The sequence below is a fragment of the Anastrepha ludens genome, chromosome 4 (genome assembly GCF_028408465.1).
Source record: "Anastrepha ludens isolate Willacy chromosome 4, idAnaLude1.1, whole genome shotgun sequence".
Taxonomy (NCBI): domain Eukaryota; kingdom Metazoa; phylum Arthropoda; class Insecta; order Diptera; family Tephritidae; genus Anastrepha; species Anastrepha ludens.
This window is the reverse complement of record NC_071500.1, coordinates 46,654,312-46,665,181: the sequence shown is the minus strand read 5'-3', so window position 1 is coordinate 46,665,181 and position 10,870 is coordinate 46,654,312. Positions and strand designations below refer to the sequence as shown.

The 10,870-nt window shown below is 40.6% G+C and overlaps 1 protein-coding gene across 1 annotated transcript; it reads right to left on the bottom strand.

The window, feature by feature from the left end:
- Window positions 1-298: 298 nt before the first annotated feature.
- LOC128862176 (uncharacterized) lies at window positions 299-10,103 on the bottom strand. Its single transcript, XM_054100646.1, has 9 exons — window positions 9,900-10,103; window positions 9,380-9,821; window positions 9,035-9,306; window positions 8,355-8,963; window positions 6,053-6,920; window positions 5,380-5,943; window positions 2,125-2,183; window positions 1,623-2,064; window positions 299-1,547 (listed from the first exon to the last, which is right to left on the bottom strand). The coding sequence occupies exons 1-9, from the start codon at window positions 9,984-9,986 to the stop codon at window positions 1,057-1,059; spliced, it is 3,834 nt and encodes a 1,277-aa protein (XP_053956621.1). The 5' UTR covers window positions 9,987-10,103; the 3' UTR covers window positions 299-1,056.
- Between the last annotated feature and the right edge of the window lie 767 nt (window positions 10,104-10,870).

Sequence of the window (10,870 nt, the reverse complement as noted above, 5' to 3'; positions counted from 1 at the left end):
ACAAGTCCCTGTGCTATAGTTTTAAAACGCAGTGCGCTATTATTTCTATGAACTCTAGTAGAAATGACTATTCGTCGTCTATTTTCACTCTCTTTGATGCACTCACTGTATGCAAATTTTGTTTATTTATTTATGAGGCAATTTTGCCATACACTACCAGAAACACAAAAAATTTAGGCTTTCGTTCGAACGCGCGTCGAACGGCTTGTCAGATATGAAAACACCCCCATACACAAGATAAATGACTTGGGCAAAGACGAGTTTTTGTCTATTGTGTATTATAGAAAAAGAATTCAAATATATTTTATTCAAATTTTTATGAATAGTATACGTATATGCATGATACGCATTCCATTTCTTCCATATACTTTCATCTTTAGTTTTACAAACCAAAATCGCTTAGCTTAATAGTAAATGTTAAAAAAATACTTAGAAAATGTATCATACGTCTTATATTTCGTTCACGTTGCGCCACACTACTTTTAATAACAATAAAACTTTAGAAGAAAGAAAAAGGAGAGTCCAATATGAAAAAAATGGAAAGAGCAACAATGTGCGTCGAGTAGACGAAGATTACCCGTTACGGGTCCACTACTTATAAGCTCAGAGTTTTACATACAAGTCCACTCTTATTTGGTGTTGTTATCTCAAACCTTTTACCCTTTTGTCAAAAATTTACCACAGTTTTGATGGTTCGACAGTTCACTCTCATATGACAACAAATATAATTCAAGTAAAACCACAACGTCGACAATAAATATAATATTTACTTCTCGCACAAACATCCAATTCTACGTATTTATGTATCGTTTGTAAATATGTACTATTAGCATTCGGAGGCATTTTCCCAAGAATATATAAGGAGAATGCGAATAAGAGCAAGTAAACAAACAAATGTCAAATTGGATTCTGAACTTTCTAAACACCCCAAAGTGAGCACTTGATAGTTTCTCATAAACACAAAACGTTAAGCTGGTGTTTATGACGCAACGTGAACGTTTTATTATTTCCATAAATAATATTTATTCACTATCATGATGTCTTCATTCATTTCAACTAAAGTCTAAATATAGGTATTTCCTCCTCATATAGTGGATCAATTGCGGCATCCATTTTCTCTTCCTCTCGCACCACGTCTAATTGACTATACGGCTCCAACTCGTCTGACGATGACGACGAAGAGATTTGTATGTAATCAATAACGGGCAAGCTATTGGCTTTTACACCAGCCATATTGGCATTTGTGATTGCGTTGGCGCCACCACTACTTGATATTTCGCTGGTTGAGATCCGAAATTTCAAGCCACTTGCACTGCGTGGCGTCACCTTTAAGCTCTTCAATTGTCCACCACGTTGAGTTCGTACGTGCCCACTCGAGAGACCTTTGCCGCGAATTGCCCGACCCCCACGCCGTCTTTTGTTGAATTCGTCCGACTCTGTAGACGACTCGGAGGAGTATAAGCGTCGTTTAAGCGTATCTGTTAAGGTGCGTTCACCACAAAATGAATTATTGCTGGACTTTGACGTTTCATCCAAATCAATGTAGACTGAAAGAGGTGCAAGTAATGCATGCAAAATATGAAAAGAAGTTGAAAGTAAAACGGTATTTTATATGAATGTACCTTTCCTTTCAGCGCGCCGCGGCTTCCCCATCTGATTAGCTACCTCCTGCAAATTCATGCGCTGCAAACGCACACTTGGCTGTCGTAATTTTTGCACATCCGCGACTGTCAATCTGCGCAATCTAACACGTAATTTCTTTGCCATGCAAAGTTTTAGTAGATCCTCTTGTTCTGTTGGGTGCGATTCGTTCTGTACTGTACTTGCAGTCGTTCCGCACTTATCATTATTCGAATTCTTTTCATTTTTAACGCGCATCACTTGGGATGAATTCGATTTATTTTTGGCGACTGCATGATTTTTCGCCTTTTCAGGGCTTTGTCGCTCTTTGTCTGTCGCGATGAGTACATCCTCGCTTTGGTCCATCTGTTCGTCTTTACTTAAGTCATTTACTTCGTCACTGTCGCGACGCGCAGTTGTAGAGACGTCGCTTTCATCTTCATGCTGTTTAAATAATGATAATAATAAATTTGAAATGAGTTATTAGAAATTTCAAAGGTATACCATTTCCAAATCGGTAAATGACTCTGTTTTGTCCTTATTTGTTTCTGCGGAAGCTGAAGCTGCAATAATTCATAAAAACAATATTTAGACATAATGGTTCAAACTAAAATAAATAAATTGCATAATTCGTAAAAGCATAGAAAGCGAAAATTAATTTTAAAAAGCCTTGCAGTTATTACTCGTAGTATTCTAACAGCATTAATGAATAATGGTACTGCACTTGACTGGATATAAATCTGGTTCGTTTCCGTAACTTACACCCGACTGCTATGGGGATGGCTTTTGACTCAGATGAATATGATTCAAATCTCTCAGGTTCCCTGATTTTGTTCTAAATGAATATTTTTTTTTTTTTTTGACAAATTATTTTTGATATGGACGAAGAATTGTGATTAACCTCTTTTTTTTTTTAATTCCATTTTGTCGTAAAGTTCGTACATCTCATAGTGTCATCGAATTTATAATAATAAATGAGAATCAGTTCGCAGAGCTTTTCATAAATATTTCACAAAGATTTTCTTCGAACGTTTTTAGTTCGTTATGAGCTCTTGTTCAATTGACTGCTGGGCTGGGGTTAGATTCAGAATTATTGCAGGTTTGCACTTTGTCTGCACAGCCCTATGTGCCTTGGGCTATGGTTGAGTTCAGTGTTAAAGTTGGCATTTCTTTGCCGTCCACTAGTTGTTGTTGTTGTTGTTGTTGTTGTTGTAGCAGTATCTTCGCCCTGTCAGTGTAGTGTAATTACCGGTCGTCTTCGTCTAGCTCATCTAACGGTAGGCCCAGGAAACTGGCAGTTTCGACGGGTTGGGTCCAGAGGGAGAGAGGTGTTAGATGAGTGGGTTTGATGGGGCATGTGAAGAGGTGGTTAGTGTCGTGCGGGGTACCTTCACATGCTGGGCATATGTTTAGTATGTCGGGGTCGATTCTGGATAGGTAGGAGTTTAACCTGCTACAATATCCAGAACGTAATTGTGCCAAGATTACGCGGGACTCTCGAGGAAGCTGGAGCTCTTCGTCTGCGATAGGTGGTGGTTGGACTCCGATAACGGCATTCGGGGGTCGGGAGCTTAAGAAGGTGGTAAGGGTCTCCCGATGAATGTCGTTAATTGCCCGTCTGTATACTGTCTGATCCTGGAGTGGTCTGTCCGTTTTGTCCTGGATCTCGTCCACGTAGTTGAGGAAGTGTCTCCTGATGTGCCTGGGAGGTGGCTCAGGCTCGAGCAGGTGTCTGCATGGGTGAGGCCTACGGTGACACCCAAGCAGAAACTGCTTGCCGAGCATTTTGTTGTGCTCCTTAACCGGGAGCATGTGCGCCTCGTCGTGCAAATGTTGGATAGGGGACATCAGGAGACATCCTGTCGCGGTCCTGATGGCAGTATTCTGGCAGGTCTGAAGCTTCGTCCACTGCGTATCACTGGTTCCAGGCGACCAGACAGGCGCGGCATAGTTCAGAACCGGTCGGCCTATTGCTTTGAAAGTCGACAGCAACATTTCTTTGTCTTTGCCCCAAGTGCTGCCGGCGAGCGACTTGAGGACCTTGTTGCGATTCTGTACTCTCGTTGCAATAGCGGTTGTGTGCGCTGAGAAGGAGAGCAAGCTGTCAAAGCTGACTCCCAAAATTCTGGGGTTGTTTACCGTCGGTATTGGGGTATCATCGACGTGCACCTGAAGTGGCAGCTTGACCTCCTTTGTCCAGGTGGTAAAAAGGGTCGCCGTGGACTTAGTGGGAGAAAGTTTTAAGTTTCTCGCAGTGAAGAAGCGAGAAAGGCGGGCGAGGTAGTCGTTTACTTTTGAGCATAGGCCATCAATGTCATTGCCCGACGCCATTATCGTGCAGTCGTCGGCATATGAGACCAGTGAGACTCCCTCTGGTGGCTGGGGGAGTTTCGAAATATAGAAATTAAAAAGCAAGGGTGAAAGGACACCACCCTGCGGTACTCCTTGCTTTATTTTTCTCTGTTTTGAGGTTTGGTCTCGAAATATTACCGACGAATGACGACCACTCAGGTAGTTCGCGGTCCACCTCTTCAGCCCTGGCGGGAGTGTCGACTGTAAAATGTCATCTAGTAGCGTGGCGTGGCTGACTGTGTCGAAAGCCTTTTGTAGGTCCAACGCTACTAGGACAGTCCTCTCGCAGGGGCGGTTTTGGTTTAGTCCGCGGTTTACCTGGGTGTTTATGACGGTGAGTGCCGTGGTGGTACTGTGCACTCTACGGAAACCATGCTGGTGTGGGGCTGGAGTCAGGTGTTCAGTGAGGGGTGGGAGTAGAAGGGCTTCAAGTGTCTTCACTACTGGGGAAAAGAGAGTTATCGGACGATAAGACTCCCCTTGGTTGGCGGGTTTCCCAGGCTTCAGCAGTGGGACCACTCTCCCTAATTTCCACTTATCAGGAATGATGAGAGTGGTCATGGACAGGTTGAAGACCTTTGTGAGGTATTCTACTCCCAATGGACCCAGCTTTTTCAACATCAGCATGTTTAGTCCGTCCACTAGTTCTTGATGTCGCTGCTAACTTCCGATTTCTGTTCTTATTCTTACAAGCATTTATCGAAACCTTATTTAAGCTGTCGTGGTTTTGGGTCGGATTTTCGAAAGCTTCTGCTATACGAGTATATCAGTATCTCAAGATCTTCGTGCGCTTGTGCATCGGCATCGCTCATTTCCTTACGTGTCTCTCATTTTTCTCACACCCGATAGCAAGTGAGTTAGTAATGGCACCTTATGCATTTCGTTCAAGGCTTTTCGATATGCTATCGACATCAGACACTTTCGAATATATAGGCTTTTCCAATAAGAGGTGTTATTTAATGTTAAGATCAATGGTTTCGTTGCTTGTGTGGCACCGTAGCGCCGTGTTGTTGAAAACAAACGTTGTCCAGATCAATACCATCCAATTCCGGCCATAAAAAATCGATAGTCATCTCTCGATAGCTAATGTCTGATGTCCCTGCTGTAATAGCCTCCATTAACTGGGAGCATAACGAGAACATCAATCCGTTTAGCAAATCCACTCTATAAAGAACCCCTGCATAACACCTACCATCGTCATACCATAAAGGCAGTGACTTCTTCACTGCATTAACGCAAAACAACAGAGGTTTTAATTTCTAAACTTCAGTACACCAATTATGATTGCATAATCATCTCTTGCGGCTTAAAATAAGAGATATCGATGCTATGCCTTAGTGCGTTGATAAAGTCGCGCAAAAAAGTATATAATGAAAATAAAAAAAATTTAATTAAATGTATACCTACTTTCCTGCATACTTCCTTCCTTTCCAGTCTCTTTGTTCTTTCCAAACTTTTGAGCTTCCTCAGCTCGTATAATAGCTTTCGCGTTCCTTATTTGTTGACGCCTCTCTTCTAACATTTTATACTTTAATTTCTGCTCGTTAAGTAGTTTGATGCTATTCGTTTTCAATACTTCTAACTTGGCGGACTTATTGAACAAGGTGCTAGTCTCCAAATGAGGTACATTATTCTCTATGGTTTTCAATTCTTGCCCATTTAAACTCCAAATATCTGGAAATGGATTGAAACCGCTGGTACTATTGCTGAACACTTTGCGTTCATTTAGAATTTCGTTAAAATCACGTTTCGTCTCATTTATTGTGGCTGTAGCTTCACTGGTATCACAAACTGATTCCTTCACTTCTTCGGTTAGCTGATCTGATTTCTTTATGTCCTCCTCCTTTTCTTCGTTTGACATAATTTCATCCTTTTCCAGGACATTCGCAATCATGGCGGCAGCACGTGCTCGTGTACGGCGTGTACTCATGAAATACGTGTCGAATAGTAGCGAATGATCGGTTTTCTTAGCTGAAATTGAAGAAACCATTATGGTTTAAATGATTTTAGATCATTAAATTCCACTTACATTCATACTTAGCTTAGCTTAAACTATTTTAGATCATTAAATTTCACTTACGTTCATGCTTAGCCGGCTCATCCAAATCGGAATCGGCTTCAAAGTCTTCCGAGTCTTCATCCTCATTCTCATCGCTACTGTCTTTGCTAAAATTTGGCATGCCTGTATTCTCATAGCCCTGCTCGATACTACCATAATCCAACTGCGGCCGATGTTTGTACTTTTCATAGTCAATTTTCAAAAATTTAAGACGATCATTTGCCTCAGCCATATTCAGCTCTATAAAGTGGCGTTTCTGTTCGGCATCTTTTAGCAGACTTTTGCAACGCTTGCGCAATTCGACCCAATTAAGAGCCCAAGCAAAACTTTTATTTCGTGGCAGAAAAATAACAGTGAGAAGATCTTTAATCGTGTTTTCGGGCAGTTTGAAAGCCCGCAAAGCGTTGCACAATTGTCCATAATCAACCTCGGGTGCATCGTGGTTTGCTAATTTTACAATTTCCTTTACATCAATAGTTGAACTAAGCAATCCGTACTTAGCATTGATAGCATTCACTTTCTCTCCTTTGTCACCTTTTTCGCGCCGATCTCTTCTACTATCGTATCTTTCCTCATCATCGTAGTTTTCACCAGTTTCAAAGCGGTGACTCAGACGATTCGCCCGCATACCACTACGTATTACAGTTTCATAGTACTTTTTACAGGGATTTAAATAAAAGCCAGTCAACCAAAATTCTTGTTCCATAAAAAGATGTTCTTGGAAAATTAATGCCAAATCTTCAAAGTGTTTGGAGAGTTTTACTTCGAGGTTTAGTAAGAATTCAGGTGTTAAACCTGGATGATAGCGCCAAGTTTCAATGGCATTCAATTGGAGACCAATAATCTTAAGCAGTACTATAAGCTTAGCGAAGTACCAGCCTCTGTGTGTCTAGAAACGCAGAAAATAGATAAGAAATAAATATTTGTAATCTGTATTTAATAATATTTTCAACTGCTTAATGTCATCCAAACACGTAGTATGCTCTTTACCGGCGACTTAAGTAATTTAAGCCATACAGGGATTGATTGAAAAGTAATGAACCTTCCCGCGCGGAGCGTCTGCCAAGCGATCAACCGAATCGGCTGGTGGGGGAAAATGATCGTTGGACCTTCCCCTTCCACTTGAAACCGGTCCCAGTTCACTGGCAACAGCGGCGCAGTCAACATCGCTCCGTGTTAGGATTTTGCAGTGGCGACAATGCAGCGATCGTTGGAGCAACGTTACTCGATCTAATTTTGCGTAAAGCTAAACAAAACGAGTACCGAAACCATTGGACTACTCAAGGAGGCTTACGGGGACCAATCTCTGTCCAGTGCCCAGGTAAACGGTGCTCCTTCGGCTGAAAAACCGCGTCACCCGAATTCGGCCCGACCTCGTCAACAATTGGACCCTTCATCACAATGCGCCGGCGCACACCGCCTTCCTCTGCACCTCTGCATTGGCCAAAATGGGGGTTCCGGTGCTTCCCCACCCTCCCTACAGCCCAGACCTGCCCCTCCGGATTTCTTCTTGTTCCCGCACCTGAAAAGAAAGCTGAAGGGGAGGCGTTTCGACTCCATCGAGGCGATCCAAAAAACTGTGACAGTCGAATTGAACGCGATTCCGGCGGATGAGTTTAAAAAATGTTTCCTGCAGTGGAAGGGCCGCTACCAGCGGTGTATTGACGCTCAAGGGTCCTATTTTGAAGAATTTTAGTTGTATAAGCCAAAATGTTTAAAAAAACTGCTTAAAAAAAGGTTGCAAAGCCCAATCAGGGAAGAGAATGGTAAAGTATGTGGTAAGCGAATGAACCTCAGTCGTTTGCTTCTTGAGAAATATAGATGTTGTTGTTGTTTTAGCAGTGGAAATATAGATCGTTGGATTCGGGGTAAGTTCTTCATAGTTTAAAAAGTACTTAACTAGGTAGAGTACTTAATTATGTTAATTATGTAGAGTATAAGGCAAACGAATGAGCCTCACTAGTTTGTTTTTCGAGTGAAGAAATATAGACCGTTGGATTCGGGGTAAGTTCTTTATAGCTTAAAAGTGCACTTTGTATTTAAATTATTGCAAAAGCCTATTGTTAATACATTTAGTACTTGTTGTTGTTGTTGTAGCAGCATAAACATTCCCAATGCTTACATACGGGGAATGCTGCCGGAGTGACAGTCCTTGGCGAATATAAATCCGGGTCGTTTCGGTAACGTGGAACCGAGTGTAGTGGAAACTACAGTGTGTAGTTTAGTGGTTATCACGTGTGCTTCACATTTAGTACTAATTAATGCTAGTGCATGCACTAAGCGCGCAAATGTCTTTGAAATATAAATGCTAAACCTCACTTACCCGCTTCACCAACACAGTATAAACATAATTCAGCACATCTGAGTTATTTGGCAAATTTTGGAAAACTGGATCAACGCGTCGTTCGTTTTCCTCATCCGCTGCAAAAAGTTGTTTGTTCCCACCATCTGTATGCTCCGTACTGCCAATGTTGCTCAAGCGATTCCCTTTACACATTTTAGTATAGAAACATGTAAGATTTTCTTTAGTAATCGACAAGCTGTGGCTACGGCGTTTCATTTCTTTTTTGTGCAATTCGTTCATCATAAACTCTTCGCTTCGTTCCCTTTCAATTATGTACAAATGAATGACACGTTTAAAATCTTCGATGCACTTATTGAAATCGTCCTCATTCAATTTATTCATTTCCATTATTTGATGACCAAGCAAATAGCTCATATAGGATTGTGATATAACACCAAAAAGGCTAACGAAATTTTCGTCGTATGAATCGTATATGAAGGCATCAATGAACTCATTACTACTTATTTGCAGATTAATACAGGTTATGGCAATATAACGGGCTGGCGTGTATTCCATTTGCTCCGCTGAATTTTCTTTAATGCTTGCGCAGTCTATCATATTCCGATAGTAAAAACGTATGTTATTTAGCTGCAAAAACAAAGAAATAAAAATAGTTTAAATCTTCCTTTACCACGTCCCTTAACTTCCAGTATACTCACCACATTATCTATAACGAAACCGCGTATATCATCCATTTCATATATGGCCATTAAGTAAATATGGCATATAAGTATTAAACACGTTTTGTGTTGGCTTTTCACTTCTGGGTGCGCAAGTTTTGCCTCAAGCTTGCTCTGTTCATACTCATGATTCCAGGCAGCAATGATGCGCATCGATAATTTACGAACACCTTCGAAAATGCCGCCGTCAAAGAGTTTGATGAGACGCAATAATAGCAAAGCTAAACCCTCCTTTTGAAGATGTTGGATATCTAGTTATTGAAGGAGCATTAAATAAATTAATATTTGTGGCACAAAATTCAAATAGGTACTCAAGGAATCTACCTTCAACTGTAGCTGGTGCCTCTACATGCTCACTCGACTGCTTCAAACTTTCAGCCAAATTTCTATTACATACCATAAACTGATTTAAATATGGTATATCCCACGGTTTGACACCCAATCGTAGTGCGTACTCCCAATTGAAGATATCGCTACCAGGTAATTTTTGCAACAAATTTTTTGCACGCTTAATACAAACAAGGAGCATAGCTTTGTGGTGTGATCTGCATTCCTCCCACTCCTTGCTAAGCCAAATGTCCAGTGAATATTGTACAATTTGCTTTAGGACAGTATTCAAATAGGGTGGTATAACGTTCTTATTTTCCAGGTCATCCCAATGCATCTGACATACCTCAAAACCATAAAACAGTAAATCCAAACGTTCGCGTCCCATCAGTTGGAACACATCCAAATCGGAGTCTTTCATAGTGTAGAGCATTTTAAGCTGTTAAAATTAGAAACAGAAACAAATGACAATTAAATCAAAATAGTAGCATAAATCTTGGGAACCTTTGCAACTCACCGCAACAAATTCATGAAATCCAACTTTCAGTGCAGAATTACAGAAGTGCTCCCGGTTCTGCGTATTATATGGCAATATGATATCCATTTTTGGACCTTTCGCGTTGAATTTACAGCAAAATATATTACTACAATTGCATTATTTACGACTTACTCGAACTTTTCAAACCATTATGCGACACCGCATACAAACAATTGTAATCAGCTGATTTAAGCGCGCAGTGCTGGTAAGTGTGAAACACGCTGGTCACGTAGACCGTACGACCTTTTGATTCAAATTGTGAATAATTTATCGTATACAGACGCAATCGTAGAGCTGCCAAACTATCGATAGTTGAGACCATGGTTTTCGATAGTTGATAGTTCTAGGCAAAAGGCTGGCAGCTTGCGGATGAATATTCCTTTAAAAATAATTTTCGGATGAACCTTTACAAGAAGAGTTTTTTTATAAATTATAAATGATAAAATCAAGTAAGTACTTACTACTTCTTTAGCCATATTCAGAGAGCTCCGAAAGCAAATTGTAAATACGCCGCGGAAATAAAGGAATTTCGCGAATTGTATGGCGGAACATAGCAATAAATTGTTTCTCCTGTCACATCTATATACCAATATCGATAGACTTATATATGCACTGCCATTAGGTATTTTTCTTTTAAAAATATCCGAAAGTACAATTTCAGATATATTTCAATCGGAAGGGCAATTATCTATACAGCCCGAGTCCCATTATTTACCAAAATATTTCGATAAGCGTACCAAAATCGCGCGATTTTGCATTACAAATTTTCCCTATATATTAAAATAGTATTTAACCCTGTAGTACCCAAGACCGCCTGTAGACGGCCTAAGTTTATTTCACGCTTATTCCCTTTTAAAATACCATTTCGTTACTTTTTAAACTCTTTCTAATTCGGGGAAGTTCCAAAATTATTGCTGGTGCATTTGCAGCAACGTCTTGTTTTTTAATCA

Excerpts from the sequence above, each read along its gene's own strand:
- LOC128862176 (XM_054100646.1), bottom strand. The coding sequence starts at position 9,986 with ATGGATATCATATTGCCATATAATACGCAGAACCGGGAGCACTTCTGT. Across the intron at positions 6,921-8,354 it reads ATACTGTGTTGGTGAAGCGG|ACACACAGAGGCTGGTACTT; the intron begins GTAAGTGAGGTT and ends CTGCGTTTCTAG. Across the intron at positions 2,184-5,379 it reads GGAAGGAAGTATGCAGGAAA|CTTCAGCTTCCGCAGAAACA; the intron begins GTAGGTATACAT and ends GAATTATTGCAG.